General features: G+C 46.6%; 1 protein-coding gene across 5 annotated transcripts in view; it reads right to left on the bottom strand.

Annotated features, from left to right (window-relative positions):
- The window catches only part of PIEZO1 (piezo type mechanosensitive ion channel component 1 (Er blood group)), a 960,480-nt gene that overhangs the window by 293,804 nt on the left and 643,967 nt on the right, over positions 1–22,709 (bottom strand). For all 5 annotated transcript variants that reach the window (XM_069635852.1, XM_069635881.1, XM_069635891.1 and 2 more), the window contains one exon: positions 8,699–8,805. In XM_069635852.1, the coding sequence (XP_069491953.1) occupies positions 8,699–8,805 (107 nt within the window). The remainder of the gene's footprint in view (positions 1–8,698; positions 8,806–22,709) is intronic.

Below are 22,709 nucleotides of genomic sequence, written 5' to 3'. Positions count from 1 at the left end.
TTATGCGACTGACACTCAGCTCTTTTTCAGGCTTCCTTCAGCCACCTCTAATTCTTCACTCATACCGGACTGTCTGGCCGCAATTCAGGAATGGTGTGCAACCATTGATCTCTGCCTTAATTCCAGTAGGACTGAGATCCTCCTCATTGGGACACCTGCTCCCCCCTTTCCTCTCAGGCCGTCCACTCTGGGCCCACTTCCTGCTCCATCCTGCGAGGCTAAGAACCGTGGTGTCATCTTCGACTCCACCCTCTCTTTCCCTCCTCACATCTCTGACGTCTCCAAGAAGTCAAACTATCAGCTGCAACTCAACAGAGGTATTCTTCATTTTCTCACTTTCCCCAGAAGCTCAATGTCTCTAGAACTCTGGTCCTCTCTAGGCTGGACTATTGTGACAGACTCTTTCTAAATCTTCCTGCCTCTACTCTTCGACCGTTACAACTTATCCAGAACGGACTGCGTGACTTGTCCTTGGCCTCAAACCCAGGGATCATATCTCTCCAGCTCTAAAATGTCTTCACTGGCTCCCCATTACTGGAAGGATCAACTTCAAGACCCTCTGCATTGTCCACAAGGCTGTCTGGGACCGGTCTAGCTCCAACTTTCCCTTCCAAAACATCTTCCTTCTCGCGCTCTCCGCTCATCCACATCCAACTCTCTGAGGGTCAGACGCTTCTCCAAGCAGCGAGTTGGGGGAAGATCTATCTACTCGGCTGGGGTGTCACTCTGGAACAGCCTCCATGCCTCTCTCAAACTTAAGTAAAACCACCTACGGTTCCGGAAGCAACTCAAGACCTTTCTTTTCACTTCGGCTTTCTCTCTTCCTCTCCCCTGCTGATGCACCCGACTGCTCCGCACACTGGTCACCTGGTTACCTTCTGAACTCAGGCCCATGCTTCTGCATGTCCAGTTGCCCTTGCACTGCCTCTGGGCTCCACAGCCCTTAAGGGTCTGTATCTGCAACCCTACAGTTAATTGCACTTCCACTCCCTCCCTTGCACTTCTCCCATTCCCTGCACTTGCACAATCTGAATGACAAAAGGCTAGTAAGATAGTTATTTTGTCCTCCCTTGTTTCCCCTAGTCTCCTTGAACCCCGCTTTGATGAGATGAGTAAATCATTTTTATCTTTATCATCTTTGATGAGATGAGTAAATATTGAAGCTGACCAGCAGGGGGCATTCAATCATCGGACGCCTGATCCGACGTCTCCCTTCATCAGGCTGAATCTTATGGCCTGAGAGCTGTATAATCTACAACTTCAATCCATCTCTTTTCACCTTGTTAACATCTTGTGCCTCTCTTGGACACCTGTTTTCGTGGATTCATCTTCTCTCGAGCACTTTTTGGCCTCCTTCAAGCTCGCCTCCCGCCTCGAGGATTTTTCCAAAATGGCGACCTCCTCCTCTCTGTCACTCTCCCAGTGGTCCCACGGCTGTTAATCCTTGTCTCCGTCATTCCTGGTCTCAGCTCCAGGCGTCTCCAGTTGCCATTGCCTCCTTGGCTTACCGCTCGCCTGCTGGACCTGCTCCAACTTTGTGGACCTCTCCGCCCTGCATCTCTCCTCTGAGGCCAGCTGCTCCAGTCCCCTCCGAACAGCTCTACCGATGACGGGCTGACACCTCAGAGCCCAGCTGCTCCTGCACCCGCCGAACAGCTCCACCGTTGACAGGCTGCAGCTCCTCCACCTCTGCGCTTCTGCTCCTGAGATCACCAAGCCCAGCTGCTCCGACCGTTCGGCTCCACCGTTGATGGGCTGCAGCTCCTCCAACTCTGCGCTTGTGCTCCTGAGACCTCCGAGCCCAGCTGCTCCCTCACCCACCGTTCGGCTCCACCTGTGACGGGTTGCAGCTCCTCCACCTCGGCCTCAGCGCCCGTGCTCATGCCGAGGTGGAGGCCGAACCTCGGCTGCTCCTGCACCCGCTGTACGGCTCCACCATTGATGTGCTGCAGCTCCTCCACCTCAGCACCTGTGCTCCTGAGACCTACGAGTCCAGCTGCTCCAGCAACCGCCATTCGGCTCCACCCGTGACGGGTTGCAGCTCCTCCACCTCGGCCTTGGCGCCTGTGCTCCTGCCGGCCGCGGGCCTACTTCTACTTCTGAGGGCTCATCTGCTTACCTCCTGCCAGCTGCCCCAGTACCCCCTGCATGGCTCCTCCTGTGAAGGTCCGAGACCACTGAGCCCAGCTGCTCCAGCACCCGCCGAATGGCTCCATCTTTGTCGGGCTGCAGCTCCTCCGCCTCAACGCCCGTGCTCCCGCTGACCGAGGGCTCACCTACTTGCCTCCTACTAAGTACGGGCTCATCCGCTCACCTCCTTCTCCTACACGGCGGGCCTCTCCACCTTGCCTCTTTCATCCGAGGCCAGCTGCTCCTTACTCTCTACTGATTCTACCTGTGTCGGTCTGCAGCTCCTTCACCTTGGCACCCTCACTGCTACCTCCGTGGGCCTGCTTTGTCCATCGTGGGCTCACCTGCTGCCTCACCTGCTGCCCCGTGGACCTGCTTTGTCCATCGTGGGCTCACCTGCTGCCCCACCTGCGGGCCCACCTGCTTGCTTCCCGCTGCCTGCTTATCAGTTGTGGACCTCTGTGCCCCTACAGCCCCTGCCGTCCTCAGGGCTGCTCTACTACTACAGGCTCACCCGCTCTACTCCCTGCCTGCTCCCTCATCCTTGGCTTACTGTGCTGTGCCCTTACTCTGACCTGCTTCGTCTTCTGCGGTCTCACCCATTTACCTCCTGCTGCCTGTGGACTCATCTTCTCACCTACTCAAGACTGCTTCTAATACTGCAGGCTCACCTGTTCGCCTCCCACTGCCTACTCTGTCATCTGTGGCTTTCTGTGCCCCTGCTACTCCTGCCATCCTTGGACCTGATCAGCTACTGTGGACTTACTTGCTCGCCTCTTGCACCCTGCTCCATCTGTGCTGCTCCTGTTGCATTGTAAGGCCTGTGGATCCTCCTAAATACCAGTGCCTGTCCTTTTGCTCCTACGGGCCACTTGCTCCCAGCAGCCAGCTCCACCCACTCCAGATCGCAGCAACTCCGCCTTACACCCTCAGCTCCTGACGCTCCCTGGCCTCTCTCCACTGCAGACTACAGTGCTCTCCTCCACCCACTGCAAGATTCTGTTTGGCTGACTCCATCTACTGCGGACTGCATCGTTCTCCTCCTTTGTCATTGACTTCTCTTCCACCCACCACAGGCTTCTGTTCCCCCCCTGCTGCTGCCTAACGTGACTTCCTTACCTGTTCCTCCTGTGCCCCTCATCACCCCCCCCGGCGGCCTGCTTCTACACCGGACCGCGACGCCTTTACTTCTACTCCATGGCTCTAACTGCTCTCTGGCTGACTTCATCTACTGTGGTCTGCAACGTTCCCCCTCCATTGCCTTGTTCTCCTTCTCCTTTATCGATCTGCTGTGCCTCTGCTTCCACACCTGCGACTCCAGCTCCTCTCTGGCTGGCTCTCTCATCTGAGTGCTGTAGAGTTCTCCTCCACCGTCTTGGCCTCCCTTCCCTTCCCTTCACTGTCCACTGTACTTCCGCTTCTACACCTACTGCTCCTACTTCTCGCTACCCATTTCTTCTGCTGCAGGCTTCAGTGATCCCCAGCCCCCTCTTTAACTGTAGGCTGTGATCTCACCAACTACTGACTAATCCGGCACCCCCACACCCCAAGCCAGAGTGTCTCCTCTTCCGCCCCATAGCACTACTACTTCAGTGCCTTTCCCCTTCCTATTCCCTCTCCCATCCCCCTTCTCCTCCCCCACCCACTGCTCTACTTCTCATGCATACTCCCTCTAGCTACCCCTCCTCCCTGACTCACTCTAATCACTCTCCCTGCTATGCTTCCTTCTCTCTCTCGATACCGCTAGTCACCCCCTCTCCCCCACCCTTTCCCCCTCACAATACTCTTCATTCTTCTAATGGCCATCTCCTCTCTCAATCTTCCCCTCTCATCCCACACCCATTCCATCCCTCTCCCCAACATCTCATCTTATCGCTGCAACCTCATCTATCCTCCTCTCACTAACACCTCCAACGCCTTTGACGTCACCCTCTGGATCACCAGATCTATCTGTAACAAAACCTCTGATGTCCTTGACCTTTTCCTACGCCTTAACCTTCAATTTCTCTGCATCACTGAAACCTGGATCCCGCCTCACAATACCTTGTTCCTGCCTCCCTCACCTCCTCCTCCTCTTCCTCCTTTGAACATGTTCCCCCCCTCTACTGGACGTGGAGGTGGTCTTGGCCTCCTCTTTCACCCACACTTCACCTCTTCTCCATCCCCTACTTCTCTACCCTCTTTCCCTTCTTTTGAATTCATGTTCAAAATCTTTAACTCTCCTCATGCTATCTCTTTACTCATTATCTACCGCCCCCCTGGTCCAGTCTGCTCCTTTTATGAAGACATTGACCATCTCCTCAGCCTTATTTCCCCCAGTCCCACTCCACTACTTGTACTTGGTGCCTTTAATCTCGACCTCTCTTCTAACCCTCCTTCCTCTCCTCTCTTCTCCATCCTTGACTCCTACCTACTCTCTCCCCTCCCCTCCCCTCCTACTCACCAATCTGGCTCTACTATTGATCTTATCTTTACTTCCTCCTTCACTGCCTCCCCCATCTCCTCCCTTCCCACTTACCTCTCTGATCATTCTCTACTTTCATTTTCCCTCTCACCTCCCTCCCCGTCTCCTCCCCCACTCAATCCTCTACCTCTTTTCTCCGGCGTGACCTACCCTGCATTAACCCCACCCTCTTTCTAGCATCCCTCTCCTCTTCCCTCCCCCCTCTCCCACTTCTCCTCTACCTCCGCCTCTGATGCCTCCTCCATCTTAACTTCCTCCCTCTCTACTACTCTTGATCTTCTCTACCCCCTCTCACCATTTCACCCCTCTCACAAACCTGCTCGACCCTGGCTTTCTTCTCATCTCTCCTCTATGCGCTGCCGCCTCAGGCGCCTTGAATGTCAGTGGATCAAACACCCATTCCCCCTCTAACCAATCTGCTTACTTCTCCTATCACACCCTCTACGACTCATGCCTCAACTCTGCAAAATGTACCTACTAGTCTGACGTTCTCCAGTCACATTCCTCTCACCCTCGCGCGCATCTTTCAAACTTTAGCCCGACTTCTCTCTCCATCTACTCCTGATCCCTCCACGACCTCTTCTCTCACTGCTACTGATCTTGCCTCCTCCTTTACTAGTAAAGTCGTCAATCTCCTTGAAACTATCATCTCCTCCCCCTCCTACTCCTACTCTCCTTATCCTCCGCCTCCTCCCCCCTTCCTTCTCTATGTCCTCTTTCTCTCCGGTCACACATTCTGATGTCACTCTACTGCTATCCAACACTCATCCTACTGCTTATCCCTCTGACCCTATTCCCTCTGACCCTATTCCCTCTCCCCTAAAATCTACCCCCTCCTCATTCCCTACCTCACCTCTTTCTTCAACATCTGCCTCTCAACTTCCACTTATCCTTCTCCTTTCAAACACGCTACTATCATCCCTATTCTCAAAAAAACTTCTGCTAACCCCATCTTGCTTCCAATTATCGACCCATCTCTCTACTACCCTTCCTTTCCAAACTTCTTGAGCATATTGTCTATTCTCAACTCGCTTCCTTCATCTCTCACCACTCACTCCTTCCCTCCACCCAATCCGGCTTCCGCCCACTGCACTCCACAGAAACTGCACTCACCTCTGTTCTTAACTCCCTCTTCTCTGCACGCTACTTAAAGCACTCCTCCATTCTTATTCTCCTTGACCTTTCCGCTGCTTTTGATACAGTCTACCATCCTCTTCTCAACTCCCTCTCATCATTTGGCTTCAAGGACAATGTTCTTAACTGGGTCTCCTCTTATCTTTCTAACCGCACCTTTTCTGTCTCTTGGGGTGGCACCTCCTCCCCTACTTTTCCCCTCAACTACAGCGTTCCCCAAGGTTCTGTTCTCGTCCCCTTTCTTTTCTTGCTCTACACCTCATTCTTATCTCCTATTATCTCCTCTTTTGGCATCTCGCACCATTTCTATGCAGATGACACCCAGCTCTTCCTATCCTTCTCCTCCTTCTCTCCTGACATTCACGATAAACTCTCTTCTTGCCTTTCAGCCATTAAATCCTGGATGTCCTCACACGTCCTTACTCTGAATGCTGACAAAACTGAACTCCTTTTCTTTCTGGCTAACACTGTTCCTCCTCCTTCCCCTCCTCCCTTCAATCTCTTTCCCCCCTCCCAGCTCTCCTTCTCTCCCCATGCCCGTAACCTTGGTCTCCATATTGTCCCTCTCCTCTATCTCACCACATTTCTCTCAATGCTAAATCCTGTCGCTTTCACCTCTACAACATTCGTAAAATTCTACCCCTCCTTACCTTTCACGCCACTAAACTCTTAATTACCTCTCTCATCTTCTCCAGACTCTTCTACTGTACCTCCCTTCTCGTTGGACTCCCCTACTCTCATCTCTCCCCTCTTAAATCCATCTACCATTCTGCCATCCGCTCCCTATGCCTTCTCTCACCTCTTGATCCCATCTCCTCCTCCCTCACCTCTCTAGGCTGGGTCTCTTTTCACTCCCAGCTCAAGTTCCTCTGTCTTGTTTTCAAATCCCTCGATGGTCTTGCCCCCCCTAACTCTCCTCCCTTCTTTCTCTCTACACCCCTTTTCGTTCTCTACACTCTGCTAATCTTTTCCTACTCTCTCCTCCTCCTCCACCCTGCGCCCCCTCCCACTTCCGCTGATTCCAACTCCTTGCTCCCTTCCACTGGAACCTCCTCCCCCTTCACATCCGCTCATCTCCCTCCTACCCTTCCTTTCGCTCTTCCCTAAAATCTTACCTCTTCTACTCACCTCCCTAATGCCCCATGTTTCCTTTCCTCCTCCCTTCCCCTCTACTCGCACCTCTTATTCCTGCTCTTCCTTACCCTTTCCATCTCACCTGCCTCCTTCCCCCTGCTCGCATCTAGTCTCTCCTTTTCCTCTCTTCTTCCTTCACATTCCTGCATTCCCTCTTTCCCCCGTTCCTACATCCTTTAACTTCTACTACTCCCTTGCACACCTCTCCCATCCCTACACCCTCCTCACCCCTGCAATATTGTAGGTTGTTCTTTATACTGTTTTCAGGTTGTGGTTCAATTGTCATCTCATGCTTGCTGTATTGTTTACTTGTTCTCATGTAAAGCACTTTGGAGTAAAGGGCTATATAAATTCAATAAAATACAAAATACAAATCAGGAACTGCATTAGAAAAGTAAAGTGAACATCGTGTTAAAATGGGTATGTGAACCCGACAGAGGGATGCCAAGGGAAAAAGCAAAGAGAAGTAAATCCTGCATCGAGATAAAAGTGAAGTAGACTGTTGAATTGGCAAATGTGAACCTGGTTGAGGGACGCCTACTAATCGGGATGAGGCATGATCCACCCGAGAACATTTTGTTAAGATTGGAGAGTGAAAGGCCGTAGTGAACCTGAGGGAGGAAGGCCCACGTATTGTGAGCTAAGGCAATTGTGAACCTGACAAAGGGATGCCGAAAGAAAGCTAGGGGAAGGGAAACCTCTGTTTCTAATGAGATAGAGCAAAGCATGAACACTGCTAATACTTCCTGAGCTGTGTTAAAGAGTGTTGTAGTGAACCCGACGGAAAGGGAGGACCACATTGCAAGGAGGATCCAAACCTGATGGAGGGAGATCCCAGGGACGAAGAGCAATCGCCCAAGGTGCAAGACCCCAGAAGGAACTTTTGTCTGTTTGTTGTTTCTGATCCAGAAGGCCTTCTAAGGCAAGAAACTTTGCAGAAAATAGACTTGGCACGTGAAGGTTCTGGTACCATTGAATGGAATTATGAACCTCGTGCTGGAGAGGCCCAGGTGCTCAAGTAGTCAGCCTTGTCCCGTGCATAAAATGTGGGGCAGGGAGACCCAGCCATATCATCCTGATATATCATTTTGTGAACACTTCTTTCTTTTCTGGTGAACATTATCCCACACTCTTTTGTAACTTACTGGTAAGGATTGGCAATAGTTTTTTTTTTTTTAGTATAGGCCCTTTTTATTTGACAAGACGCATTAGGACTGCTTGATTATTCTTCAGTGGTCGTAGCTTGCTCCCATCTTAGTTTTAGGTTTAGATTAGGTGTTTTTCTCACCCATTTATTTAGTTTAATAAACACTCTTGAACTGTGCCCACTTGTGTCTGTCTTTACTGTTGCCACAATGAGTTCCTTACATGACCCTGGAGAATACTGTCAGGCAACCGGGGCTACAAATGGAGGTAAATACTAAAACCAGAAGTAACTTGGAACTATAAAAAAATGGGAAGAAAATGAAAGCAAGACAAACTAATCAGACTAGTTTCTTGGAGCACAAATGTGCTGAGGCAAGGCGGGGAGGCAGGGGTCCTGATCAAGGGTGACTTTAGAAAAGCAACTGAAATGGCACCACTCGAAGAAAAGTAACAAAATGGGATGAAAACTCTTGTTGATACTGTATTATAGAGAAAGAATTGGCAAACGTTATGTGAAGTCAGTTGCAGTCGAACATGCGAGTGGCGGCCTAGCTTTCTAGAGGCACGGGTCCTCTGGGATATCTAGTTTTGACGTACCCCTGTGTTAGCTAATGAGAAAAAAGAAGTTTTGCTGTTAATAGTTTCAAGACAATCCCTTACGAAAATCAAAACCACAAAAGGCTATGTTACCTTCACTGCCCGACTCTGCATCGCCCATTTCAGTGTGGCTGGCTCCTTCCTGGCTGGAGGCCGCAGTCTCCATGTCTGTGAGGATCTGGCTTTCAGTCACTGGGGCACTGCAGGAAGACAAAAAGTGAAACCTTTACACATCAAATGAAACCCTCTACTAATATTCACACAAATGTCCCACTGTTTTTTCCTCTCCTCAATGTTCCGTTTGATCCTATCCAATTTCCCTAAGAGCGAGGTCTTACAGACCTAGCACAAAGGCTGCAAAGCGGTAGATGTTGTTCTAAACAAAACTTCCATTATATTGCGGATGAAAGCTATTTGGGTGCAACCAAGTAGCTTTTGCCTCTCAACATCAACTTAAAATTGAGTAAACTCCAGATAATTCCGGACAGAAGACCACATCATATCCCACATGATATTCCTCTCGTGTGAGTCTGTGCATATATACTAAAGCCTACTCCACCACATGATTTACCATCCTCTTCCTCCTACTGCCTGGCTTGCGTGAGCACACACATGCAATTGCAATCAACATTCTCCTCTCCCTTTCATCTCCATGTATGCACACAATGGATAGTAAACCATCTTCTTGTCCTCCTATTGCCACAATGTGATTTGATTGCATGTATACACATGATGTGATATAGAATACACTAGTTTACCACAGTCTTTTCCTTTTACATTCCGACTGAATGAGCACACATTCTCCAATCCTCCAGGTCCTCATTTTTTACTACTTTATGCTCATATGCCTATGTGCAAACAGTGCACTTAATGGAGAAGTTCTGCAGTAATAACAATGATTTTCAGCACAGTAGATTTCATATATCCACACACTTTAAATTCTTTTTTTTACAATTTCAAACCGGTGTTTTTAGTTTGATCAACACACTTTTTCAACATTTACATTTGCATTTCTCATTCATTAATTAAACATTATTTTTGCAAATCACATAAAAGAAGATCATCTTCTACATAACACAATTCCAACACTATAAACATCAAAGCAGCGTAATATACAAAAATAAAACACATCTTATGGTGAGGAAAGAAAAAGAAGAAAAGAAAGAAACCAAACCACTGTTAGCCTAAATTGACAGCCAAAGCTTACCAAAAGCATCAAGTTTATAAGAAAAAACACAGATCACACTTTACTTTCTTTTGCCACTTTAGAGACGATCCGCAATGTTTTTGGACACAGTTGAATTCATCCTATGTGCAATGGCGAGGGAGCAGAAGTCTGTGGTAATTCCATCCGTTTTTGGCACTAAGAGGATGGCTCGCCTCTCGCACTTGGCCAGAGGTAACTCCTCCCCTTAACAATAAACTCATAGTCTGGCAGTGCGGTAAAACTGATGGTTGCTCTGTTATTGCTCAATGGATTTGATTTTTTAAGTGCAAACAAACATTTTCATTCATGAAAATCAAAACTACAAATTAGGTCATACTTTGCCATCCTTTCTGGGAAAAGGTGAATGTAGGTAATTAATCACAAACTGCATGTCCCTTATGCAATACAGAGCGCTCATGCTGCTTGAGGAAGGACAGCAAGTGTTCAGATGGTTGTTGGGCCAATGGAAGGGAACTGGTTACACAAAACCCCAGCGACAGACTTCCACAACCTAATGAACATATCACTTAAAACAAGGAATCGTACCAAGCTCCTTCAAATCAGAATCGATAAAACCACTGGTAAAAAGGGTATTAGAAAAGTGCAGAAGACACAAGCAACTACAGACCCATATCCAACTTGCCCTCCCCAGCGAAGATCTTGGAGAACCATGCACACAAGATCGTCCCGGGAGGATAGCTTAGCGGCAACGTGTTCACCTTAGAAGCAAGACGACACGAAGTAACACAGGTTCGATCCCCGGGTCCGCGCTTAGAAACCTCTGGGTATTTAGGCGCGTTATAAATACGCAACTAAAACAAAAAAAACAAAAAAATCACGCAAAAAAAAAAAACAATTCCTGTATCAGCGCCTCGATGCCCGCGGGCTGTGTGAGCGCTTTAAAAATGCAAATAAATAAAATAAATAAATAAATACTACTTAAATACGTTGAAACAAACGGAATTCTCAACTACATGCAAGTTGGCTTCAGACCTATGAGAGGACCAGAATCTGCATTTCTATCAATATGGGACGACCTGTAAACAAATGCAGACAATGGTACCCCATCTTCCCTCATACTATTTGACATATCTGCAGCATTCGACACAATTAGCCATGCAACACCAACTTGAGAAAAGACTGTTGGAATGTGGCAAATAGGAATCCGCACTGAAGTGGCTTACCTCATTCCACACAAATCGAACTGAAAGAACCTACTTGCCACCTTTCACCTGTGAGAAACCTGAAGCCATCCTCACGTCCGTCTCCCCAGAATCCTCTACTCAGGTTGCCAGGGAAAGGCCATCGATTTTGGATCTGAACTTAAGGGTGGATATGCGAGGGAGGATCATCTGGGTGGAGGAGACTTGGGGAATGGAAGGAGGGTGTTTCATTAGGTGAAATGCGCTATCCCGCATTTCCATTTCACAATGAATACTCAGTCTATGAAGCCTTTATAGGGTATTGCTAAACCCCCTCCCTTCCTTCTTTACCAAACAACCCTCAGGTAAAACATCCCTACAAAGGAAAAGGGAAAAGAACAAGGAGAACCTCTTCTCTTATGGGCCAATCGGACCCACATTCACCTCCTCTGGGTTGATCAAGAAATGTTCAAAATACATGCTACCCTTCATCAGCCTTCATAGATTATTACCACTCTTCCCCACTGACACACATTCCATATATATCCCATTCAGGTCCCTTAAAGACGGACAAGGAAGAGGCGACTAGGAGGAATACACTACCACCTATACACACCAATGTGGTACTGGGACGAGGAAGAGGATGGTAGAACACCATCTAAAAGTCAGGCATGTCCCAGTGATAGAGTTAAATGTAGTCAGTCAAAGGACATCCACCTGCAACCACTTAAGACGCTACTGGTGCATATAACAGGAAGTGATCCACATGAGAGGGGAGAACCTCCTGGGAAGTCAGGACGCCATGAAGCAGGCTGGAGCGGAAAAGCTGGTGAAAAGGACGCGGGCGGCTGCTGGAGAGCTGGAAGGAAGCCAATAGGGGGAAGCATGCTGAGGGTGGAGAGAGCCGCAAGAGAGTCCAGAGCCCTGCAGAGATCCGAGCCATGTGTCCCCAGCTGGAACTGGGGGACACAGAAGTTGCCACTTCGCTGCAGGAGGTAGTGCAAACATCAAGACCATGTGAGCACAGTTCACCGTTGCTCCCAATGTGAGAGAGGGTAGCAAGCAAAAGCAAGTACCCGGAGGAGCTGCCACATACCGGCAAGTACCAGGGAGAGAGCACTCCAACCGGAGAGCTCCAGGGGCTTACTCTGGGCCAAAGAAAGGGCCGAACAAAGAAATGCATATAATTGAGGGGTCTGGTGACCCGAGGGACATTAAGTGTTGAGAGAATTACAAAGTACTTAATCAATGTTGAACACAGAACAAAAGAAAAGTTATACACAAGTGAAACGAAAATACTGCACGAATGTAGAGAAAGCGATGTGTTTATACGAACAATGTGACACTGAGAAGCCAAGTGAAAATAAATAATGATAATTGGTGAAGCATGTAAAAGACAAATAAGCATTATTGGTTAGTGTGAAAGCAATGTGATAACAAGGAGTAAATAAAGCAAAGTGAAGTGTGTGAAAGGCATGTGTTGGCAGAGCCAAAAAACTGCCAAGAAACAAGAGTATAAATTAACAAATGCAGAAATGAGTCTGAGAAACCAGAGGGTGTCTCACCGACTAGTTCCCAGGGGTTTCTCTCGCTCAGTTGGCCAGGGCACGGCCATCACCTTTGGATCCAGAGTTTGGGGGTGGACCAGTGCAGGAGGATCACCAGGGTGAGGTGTCTTCGGGGAGTGGGGGGGGGGGGGAGTCAGCCGATGGTGAGATGCAGTATTCCCCCCATACTAACGCTCCTATTTTTTAGGATCCAACGTCCCAACTCCCCCGCACCCTTTCTGCACAAGCACTAGGCCGGGGAAGAAGGTGACAGAGTAACAAGACTAACTCTTATACATCGTACTGGACATGTCCCGCTAATTATGTCAGGCAAAGTCAGGCACTTGACTTCAAGTGCATTCACCTGATTCCAATGAACTCTCCTCGCACGGATAAAAGGCGGAACCTAGAGACATACTCTGAGCAAGGTGGAACACAAGTGCGAGCAGAGCAACGGATCAAGGGACGAGAGCAGCGGGCTGAAAACCCCAAGAGCTACCTACAAGAGGTTTTTACATATGAAAGACACATGGAGAAGGCCAGATCCCAATACTGAAGACTATATTGTGTTTCAAGGACACCAGTGACCCTCCCGGATGAACGACAGAGTTGGGTGAAGCGAAGCCAATCCTGTGGTGCTAACCCAGACTCGTGAATTAGAAATCGAAAAAGCAAGAGAGAACCACACAGAGCCGGTGAGTTGGCAAGTGATCTGAGAGACCGGTGTGTGCTAAGAAAGATTGAAGTTTGCAACAAAATATAACAAGCAAAGGCTGCATGCATGTGGATGAGGGGGAGGAAAGGTATACCTGCAAATTAACTTTAAAGCAAGAACAGCTGTGGTATCAGCGATACAGAGCAACAGAGTGGTCAGGCGAGGAGTAGCCCACTCGAAAGTCTCTGTGAAAGGTACATTGTTTGAGACAATAAAAGTGAATGACTGTAGAAACAAAAGTGAAGGAGAAGCTAAACAATGAATTCTCAGTCGAAGAGGTCCTGCAGTGGTCTGTAAAAGAAGACCCGCACATTCAAAAGTCTTCAACATCCGAAAAGGGGTCTGAGCCAGACTGAGGGAGACCCAAAGACTAAAGATCTTGGGGAAGGGAGACCCGGCAGGTATGTTGAACTGTGAAAGGTCTGAGCCCGGCAGAGGGGGACCAGTGTGAACTTTTTGTTTCGTTATTTGGAGAAGACTGGAACAGGAGCCTTTAATGTGGAAGGCCAAGCGGGCCCCAATCCACGTTCCAAACTGTTTCAGTGTAAAGCCCGAGCCAGAGTGTGTCATCCTGCCTATAGAGACTACCTTACTGCAAGCTGTCCGATTCAGCCACATTTATTCTTTGCCGAACACTGATTTTCCTTTTATATACATACCTCCTTTACACATTTTGTACAAGAGATGTGGCATGCATTAGGCTTTTTGTAGCATAGGCCATTTTGATTCAACAGATGCAACTAAGACGGTTGTCTTTATTATTTTATGGTCGAGACGACTCCCATCTTAGTTATAGGGCAAAGTAGGTGTTTTTCCAAACCCCACGAAGTTAATAAAGGTTTTACAAATGTTATCTTTTGTGTGAGTGTCATACTTGTGATACCAGTCCTCCCCTATAGGAGACATATGGTTGCAAAGTAGTCCAATAAGAATCAATTAACATTATGAAGTGCCAAGCGTAATCAATTGTGTGACCTGTGATGGGTGGACCGTGTGGTCTGACAACTGCACCTAGACCAAGTAACCCCTACTTGGAGTAAGCCAAGGAAAACAAGCAGATTGTAGTTGTTTTGTTTCATCAGTCTGGAAGTGACTAAAAGAGAAAGAAGAGCCAAGTGAATGGTGAGTAATCCTAAAAGAATACCATGTGAACTGAAAGCTTACAACGTTGAATTAACTGGGAACCTTGTTGAACTTGGGGCAGGGAACTCAAAGATCCTTTTGTGGAACTGTTCAGAGTCTAAGGAAGAAAAAGCTGAAAACATACCAGGAGCTGGAAGAAGCTCTGAACTTTACTTTGAACAATGTTTCATTGGTTTCTGACATCCCTACACATTGTATAGATTTAGTTGTGAGGGCAAGCATAGGTTTTGAACACAGACAGACTTTTAAGTTGAGGTTTATGGCACAGACTATCCTTATTCTTAGTTAGCATAGGGCAAGTTGGGCATTACTCCAGCCTGAAATTTGAGGAAAAAAGCTCTATTTTAGAAAAGTGGATATGTTGCCTGTGTCGTACTTGATGGTGCTTTCACACACCTCAAACACCAATCTCCTGCAGAGTCCCACAAGTATCCAGCCTCTGCCCCCTAATTTTCAACATCTACATGCCCCCGTGATGAAAATCATTTGAATCCCGTGTGACAAATCAACTTCCGAGTTACCAGTAGTCCAGGGATGAATATCATTTTCTAAACCATCAATCAGCCTCATACCTCTGGTACACCAGAATTAACCCGAACAGATTGGAAACACAAGCAAATTATAAACGTCCTTGTCCAATTTTGTTAGAGGACATTTTCTGTACTCAAATTCCAGTAATGCAACCTTGTACAAAATAGTAAGACAACGCGAGGAGATCCCACTACTTTGGAGACGGTTGAAATCTGAAGGGGGAACCGCGGGGGCGGGCCTCTTATACGGGGACGTCCTACGGAGCATGCGTAGGCGGGTCCTAAAAGGACGTAGATAGGACACAAAAGTGTCGGAAGTTTTCCTATTGGAAAAGGCTATATATGTGTACCGAGGGGTCCCAGTCTGACGACGGGGAATATTCTAAGCATGTGAATCCATGAAAGATCCAATGCTGGAGAAATACAATTATTACCCAATGATAAAACAGACTGTCCAGTCAAGGTTGTATACAAATATCTACTTTATTATCACAACAGACGTTTCTAGTACACTACAAAATACAACCCACACTGTAAAGTAATGCAGAGGACAGAACGTTTCAAGAAGGAAAAGGGATGCACACTGGATACTTGATCAGTGTCTTGAGACGTACTTGGTGCTGCAGGGTCTTTTGACCAAAACTGTCCAGGATACTCTGACAATTGTCATCTATAGTGAGTGAAGACTCTATAGTTGGACCTTTAAGTTGCTGGAGAACAGAGAAGAGTTCTTTGGATTTCGATAAGAGCCTTCTCTATCCTAGTGTTAAGGGTCTGACGCTTTGCTTCAAAGATTGCATTTTTATACTCCTTGACAGATAGTTTGTAGCCTGTCATGGTGGAGAGAGATTGATGGCTTCTCCATTTACGTTCAGTTTTTCTCTTTTTCGTCCTCAAAACTCTGATGGAAAACATTTTTCTTTCAGCCTGAACGACTATGGAGCAATACCTGTGGTTAGTCTGACAAACTCGTTTTCTGTTATTGTCTCTAATTTTGGTGATAATTCAATTAGATTACGAGTTTTGGGAGGAGGTGTTCTACCTCATTACAGAGTTCCATTGGATTACATTGGGATGTTGCAGGATTTTAGTTTTTCTGGAGGAAATGCCTTCATCGAGGTGCAGGAGGTTGTTTTCCATACCATGGTATAGTAAAAATGGCAGTAAAATATGTTACAGCCATTATATTTTACTCCTACCGCCATACTGGAAATGACATCCAATACTGTTTTGAGTTACATTTTATTAGGGGACAAATATTTTGGATATTCATTTCCCCTTCCAGTTCTATTCTGTATTTCTTCCCAGACAGGACAGGAGCAGCTGGTTGTTTGCTGGACTAAGAACATTTCCTACTGTGTGTGCTACAAAGCAGCTTTGAGCGCAAATTTGAAAAAGCATTGGTTTTTCTAATGTCTCCACCAAGAAACTTAATTGAACTACACCCATTGGGCAGAGACATTTTACAGGACATTACGTTTTCCTAAATGTTCGAGGGTGTTTTATAGTCTACCCAGGAAGTAGTTGCAGTAGCTCCAGAGAGCAGCCAACAGAAGGACCTTTTTAGGATGCAAATAAATTTAATGCACAGCAGACACATGGGAATGCTGCAGCAAAAAAAATAATATCAGATACTCCTGCCCCCCCCCCCCATTTAGGCAATTGGGACAAGCAGCATGCATCAGGTCATTTGTTTCAGATCGTGGTCATGTGCCTACCAGAAGGAAAAATAAAAGCCAAAACAGACACTAGCCAATGAGGAGGCAAATATGCTGACGTCCAAACACTTCAGAGTAGCCAAAGTTTGGTGGGGTGAAGCGCAGGGTTCGAAATTGAGGGGACCCGGGAGCTATTTAGCTCCTGCTCTTCTAGCACAGTAGAGCCTGGTTCGCTTGAAACCAACAGCTGCCAGGAGCTACTTTGGCTTCTAGGGCCAACTGGTGCCTTCCAAACATGTAAATGTGACATTAACTTTGAGTATTTGAGAATGATAATAAAGAAGAATTATAACACATTTAATATGCATTTAAACACATTGCGTCATACAAAATGGCCAAAAAGTTAAAAGGATCATCTCTGAAAGCTCCAGGTGATGCCCGACACCCAGAAGCTGGTTTTAGCTCCTGCTCATCGAATCTCAATTTCGCAAATTCACAGAAACTCTAGTCCAAAACTCAAATAACCACTTCCTGGAACACAAACTATCATTGTTCTGTTGTACAAAAAACCTCCACTAGAAGACCCTGTTCCCTACAGGACAATAATGATGTACATAGCTTGACATTAAAACATTGCCAAAGTGGGATTTACAGGAGGGGATGGTGGAAGAAAATAGGTTGTTGCATATTAAGAAAGGATTTAGTCCTGAACTGTCAATATTTCATCAGATCTTTTGCCATATTCCTCTTATCTGCAAGTAAACCAACACCAGCTGTGCCTTTTTGTATGCAAAATTTACGAGGCTGTACAATGCTTTTTGATAAAAGAAAACATCCATCGAATCGGTTTTGTTTCACGTCGTCAAGAGCATCCATCCACTGGAACAACATCTGAAAAGTTTGAATTGGTAGTAAAGGAGATCCCCACCTCTGCTCAACCTATATGCAAAGGATAAGCAGGAGCAATGCTTGGCGGCAACTGTAGACACATCAACGCTAAAGTGGCAAAAGCACAGCACAATTCGACCTTCAATGAAAGCTTGAACTCAACAATGTATACTGCGACAAAAAACATTTGCGCCATGTAGACCATGAACCAGAAGCCCGAGGCACAAACCATTCAGACCATGAACAGAGGCATCCGGAGCCCACAACAGGTAAGTGAGGAGGATGTGGGGGCGAAAAAGGGCCACACAGCAGAGAGGGCATTGCGGGCAGTCCTGCAAAAGGGACAAACGGTCATCATTTTTGGCCTGGAATCTACACAGCCTCGCTTTTGTTCCCGGCCTTTGGACAGATTTAAAAAAGGTACTCAACGAAAATAATTTGGTCCATTAGTAAAACATCCAAAGAGGCAAAACATAACTAGAATGTCAGAAGCTGGATGAATTTCAAGACTTCAAATAGTTAGCATTAACCTTCAACCAAAGGGAAAAATTGGATAATCACACTGCCCATATTCCTAAGACTGCTGTATCGACAGCAAAAGCCATCTTGATATTTGCTCCAAATATGAGAGCAATAGGCCTTGAAGGCTAGAGGTCAAAAACATAGGCCAGAAGGCTGAACATCACTAAATTGTCCTTCCTGCAACACCGTTTCTAAAGAACGTCTTAGGACTCCCACTGTGTGCATTCACTCCCCTTCTGCAAGAGGATGTAGTTTACATAAGACTTGGCTCAATATTACAAGTAGTTGGTTGCTATCAATGGATCAATGAGTGATGGAATGAGGCAATATAAATGGCCACAGTTGGCGTTCACCAATTGTGTCTTTGGTGTCACTTGATGACTTTTGGCAATCTCCAGCATATCTCGTAATACATGTGGAGAAAACAAGACCAAACTTGATGAAAAAGAAGCATCATGACCAATGTCAAGAACACGTGACCTAGGATACTGTCAGAGATCACCATTTCTGAATCCTGCAACCAACCACACTCATGTAACCAATGTGGCCCACATCTATGACATCTCATTATTCATGCCAATCAGACGTGTCTCTCTTCCTGTAAGAGCCAATCTCAACAACCAGACATGGCAAAGAGGATATCTTCAGTGCCCCCAAGAGTCCTGATACGTTGACACTGCTTTGATCTGACCGGTTAGCAGATTTCTATTCACCCAAAGTAGAGAATATACAGTGCAAAAATATATCCATGTTGTCTACTGAGAGATCTTGCTGGAGATTACACGATTTCCACTTGTTGGTCAGAGTAACTAACAAATCAAAGAAATAGCTTGATTTCCCCCTTCAGGCATCGAAAACACACCTGCACCAAGCAGCACACATGATAAAGAGCACAGGTTCTCTGGATACAGGACTTAGCCTGCTCATTCGCTCTACCTACGTGCCTGTGAAGAAAGGAGACAAGCTCGGCACAGTTTCACCAACAGCAAATGGACAGAAAAACTGTCTGGCCACATGTGATGTCTAACATCAGACAGGTGAGCCCAACGAACAAAGTGTCTCTACTGCAGACACAACGGTCTTTAAATGATATCCACCAAAGAACCTTACTTCAGCCCCTTTCCTAGTGGTTTCTTCTCCTTTTTCCCATTTCTCTAAATACATCTAAAACATTAATCAGGTCTGTTGATTTTTGGAATAATGTTTCTGTTATTTAAATTCTATCGCAAACACCTAGAAGTTAAAGGCATTTTAATAAAATTGAAGCAAACTCAAATTGTAGTAATTGTGCTCGCCAAGTCAAAACATGCTCCAGTCGCACATGAGAAGCTTACATCAGGCTATGCTTTGACTTTGCTTGGTGCCTTAACACACTTCTGTTCAAGGAGGTTCTGTGTATCAACATTGATAGGAAAGATCATGAGCTGTGTCATCGCTGTGATCCATAAAGGCAACTGAGAATCTGCAGCTGATAGTGTCAAAAGCAGTAGCATGGGAATGTGGCAAGGTTGGCAATCACTGCCATGGGCGATGTGATTTTCAAAGGCGATTGCCCATTTAAGTCCTCATTGTAAGAGACACCAGAGGACACTCAAACTCAGTGAAGAACACTGTTTCAGATGAGAAGAGAGGAGATTCCTAAGATCTCTCTGCTTCTCTACCATCCTCTGAGCATCTGGTTTAAGATGCACTCATCTTCTAGGTCAGGACTCAAGCATTTCCAATTGATGAATCTTGTTTATTTTCAGGTCACTGATCCATAAAACCATACAAAAAGATTACAATTCCTCAGCAAACCTTAATATAAAAATCCATAAAAACTAAATTATAAAGATAAAATGTTCTCCTGCAATGACATTGTCCAGCGTTCATGGGATAAATTCTAAAATATTGGTTTAGGAAGCATAATACATTCTCCAAATCAGCTTCATCAAAAATGCATACAATTTCTGCTTTCTTCCCCCAACAAATGTCCCCACTCCGATTTCACATAATGTATTATCAAGATAGCGATCAGATCTACAATGAGGAATAAACACTGCAAGACCTGTTCCCCCTGATCAACTCCTTCAATTAGCCACCCGTGAATACTGGTTTTGATCAGCAAAGCTGGTAACATAATATGAAACTGCTAAGACCATGCGTTTACTTGTAGATTTGCAGAACGTTAGAGCTTCCATTGCTGAAGTAACACCACTGGGCCTCGAGCATGGTTTCAGCCACTTCCTTCTGATCCGACACCACTGTACCCCAAAAGCATGGTTTCATCCAGCGCCTATTGATCTAACACCAACGGACCTCAGGCATGTTTCTGCAAATGCCTTTTGATGAAACACCACTGTACTTCGAGCATGGTTTCACAGCTAATTCCTTCTGATCCAACACTACTGTACTTCAAAAGCATGGTTTCCGCCAGCACCTTCACATTTAACACCACTGGACCTCAAGCATGGTTTCAACCACTTCCTCCTGACCTAACACCAACAGACCTCAAGCATGGTTTCAACCACATCCTCCTGACCTAACACCACTGGACATCAAGCATGGTTTCAACCACATCCTCCTGACCTAACACCACTGGACATCAAGCATGGTTTCATCCAGCACCTTTTGATGTAACACCACTAGACCTCAAGCAAGGTTTCACAGCCACTTCCTTCAATCCGATACCACTGGACTTCAAAAGCATGGCTTCACCCAGCTCCTACCGATAATACCATATAAAGGGACACAATGCAGTGCATCCCACTCTCCTTAGTTTCACATTGGCAGCATCTACTTTTGGTGCCTGAACAGCAATGGATTGTGAAATTGGCTACACATCCCTAGCCAAAATGTAGGATAATCTTTCTGTAGCAGGTCGATTATATGGAGATAATCATCAAATCCATAGGCGGATTTATCAGCTATGCTCTCATGCACCCACAGTTTGAGGGTTTGCTGATAAGGCTGTGGGTAGCCTATTCTATGCATGCATAAAGTGTGCGAATTTCACAATATGGCAGGGGCGTTCTTCGAAATGCTGGCAATTAATATTCTGCAAAACCTGCCTCACTAGTTTGAGTATTTCCACTGCCTGTCTGAGGGTGAGATGCAGGAAACATGCATACTGCTCAACCATAGCAGAGGCTGCCATCTCCCGAAGAGCACGAAACATCTGCAAAGTTGTTGTCATGCCTGCCATGCCTGCCCCTGCTTCTTCCGCAGCTAATACCTCGGTAACCATGAAAAGAAGGCTGCTTACTGATGTGTGTCGTAAACCATTCTAGTCACACTATAAGCTCATGGGAAGGTTTACATGGAGACGGCGGGTGGTTCTGGGACGCCGCACTCCATGACCAAATGCTGTTTGCTAAGATCGTCATGTCACGTGAGCTCCAGTATCATGGTACTTGCGGGCGTATCGGACCTTATTTAAATGCTGCTATGGCGGGAGCTCGGTGCTCCTGATTGACGTTCCGGCTCTGGAGCTCTGGTTGCTCTTCAGCGTGTTCGCATTTGCAACATTGTATCCAGTGATTTCCTTTTCTCAAGTCAACGTTGTTTGCTGTTCCCTCGGCATATTTTCCTGCTCTATGATACCTGGTATTCTGAACCGCTGGTTTACAGGAACTGTTTTCTACCCGACGTTTGGACGGCAGTCTCAAAGAACTGCCACGCTGCTCCCGCAGCGGTGGCCGTCGGGCTACGGCTTGTGAACGGGCCGTAATTCTGAAGCTCAGATTACTTTATTTCATTCCGCTCCAGGGGTTTTTCTGGCTACTACTGTCTGCTACATTGTTCTTGGGCTACAGCTTGTGTAACGGGCCGTAATTCTGAAACCTGCTAACGTTAGCCCCTGAAACTCAACGACTTTGATCTAAGGATGGTACATTAGTGTTATGCTGGCTCCTGTTATTGCACTTGTCACTCCGTTCCGATTCCTATTATGCACGCATGCTCCCAGTAGTTCCTTTACTGGGCTTAGCTGCGGCGAGGGCTGCATTGGGAGGCTCTTCTCAGTTCTGGGATTCTACCCTCGCCTTTTACTACATTGACCTGGCAACTCTACCCTTGAACTTACCAATGGCATCCATCCAAGGACACGTGCACTGGACTCTAAGACACTTTCAAGGGAAATATTCTGTGCACCAACTTGACTCTAGTGCGTCCCTTGTGCCATAAGGGTACAAGCTCCTTTCTAAGCTTCCCCACCCTTACTCATGTGTTCTGCACATCTTTCTGGACCATCTCGGATCGCCTTACTCCTCAATAAGGTAGGGAAAACAAAAGGGTACTGGTTGTTCATATGGAGTAGGAGGGATATGGGGTGAACTAGTCTGATCTTACCATACATTGAATCCGATACATTTGCCTTCCTAGGAGAAGACAAGTCACTGAGAGACGAGGATCACTGCTCTCGAACCGGTTATCCCTGTAATGGGGGAGGCCTCTCCCTTTCCAGTGATCCACTGCTCTAGCTTTAGGTTCCTTCAGCTAGCGGGGTTGATCATTTGGAAGGTCTTTTTACATCTAAAAGATCCTGAGTATTGCACAAAGGGCACAGCAGTTCAAACCAGGACTCGTGCTACATTCCCGCTGAGTCACTGTATTCCTTATTGACATCTCTTTGTTGTCTTCTCGGTGCCCAATTGTGACAGTTGGCACCTGAAAGCAAAAGAAATCGCCAAAAAACGTGTATTCAATCTTTTCCTGTTGTTCACAGTAGGAAAACAAGCATTGGCAACACCAACAGTTTTGGGTTTTGTATAG

The sequence above is a fragment of the Ambystoma mexicanum genome, chromosome 1q (assembly GCF_040938575.1).
Source record: "Ambystoma mexicanum isolate Mex_15411 chromosome 1q, UKY_AmexF1_1, whole genome shotgun sequence".
Taxonomy (NCBI): domain Eukaryota; kingdom Metazoa; phylum Chordata; class Amphibia; order Caudata; family Ambystomatidae; genus Ambystoma; species Ambystoma mexicanum.
This window is presented reverse-complemented; position numbering and strand designations above follow the sequence as displayed.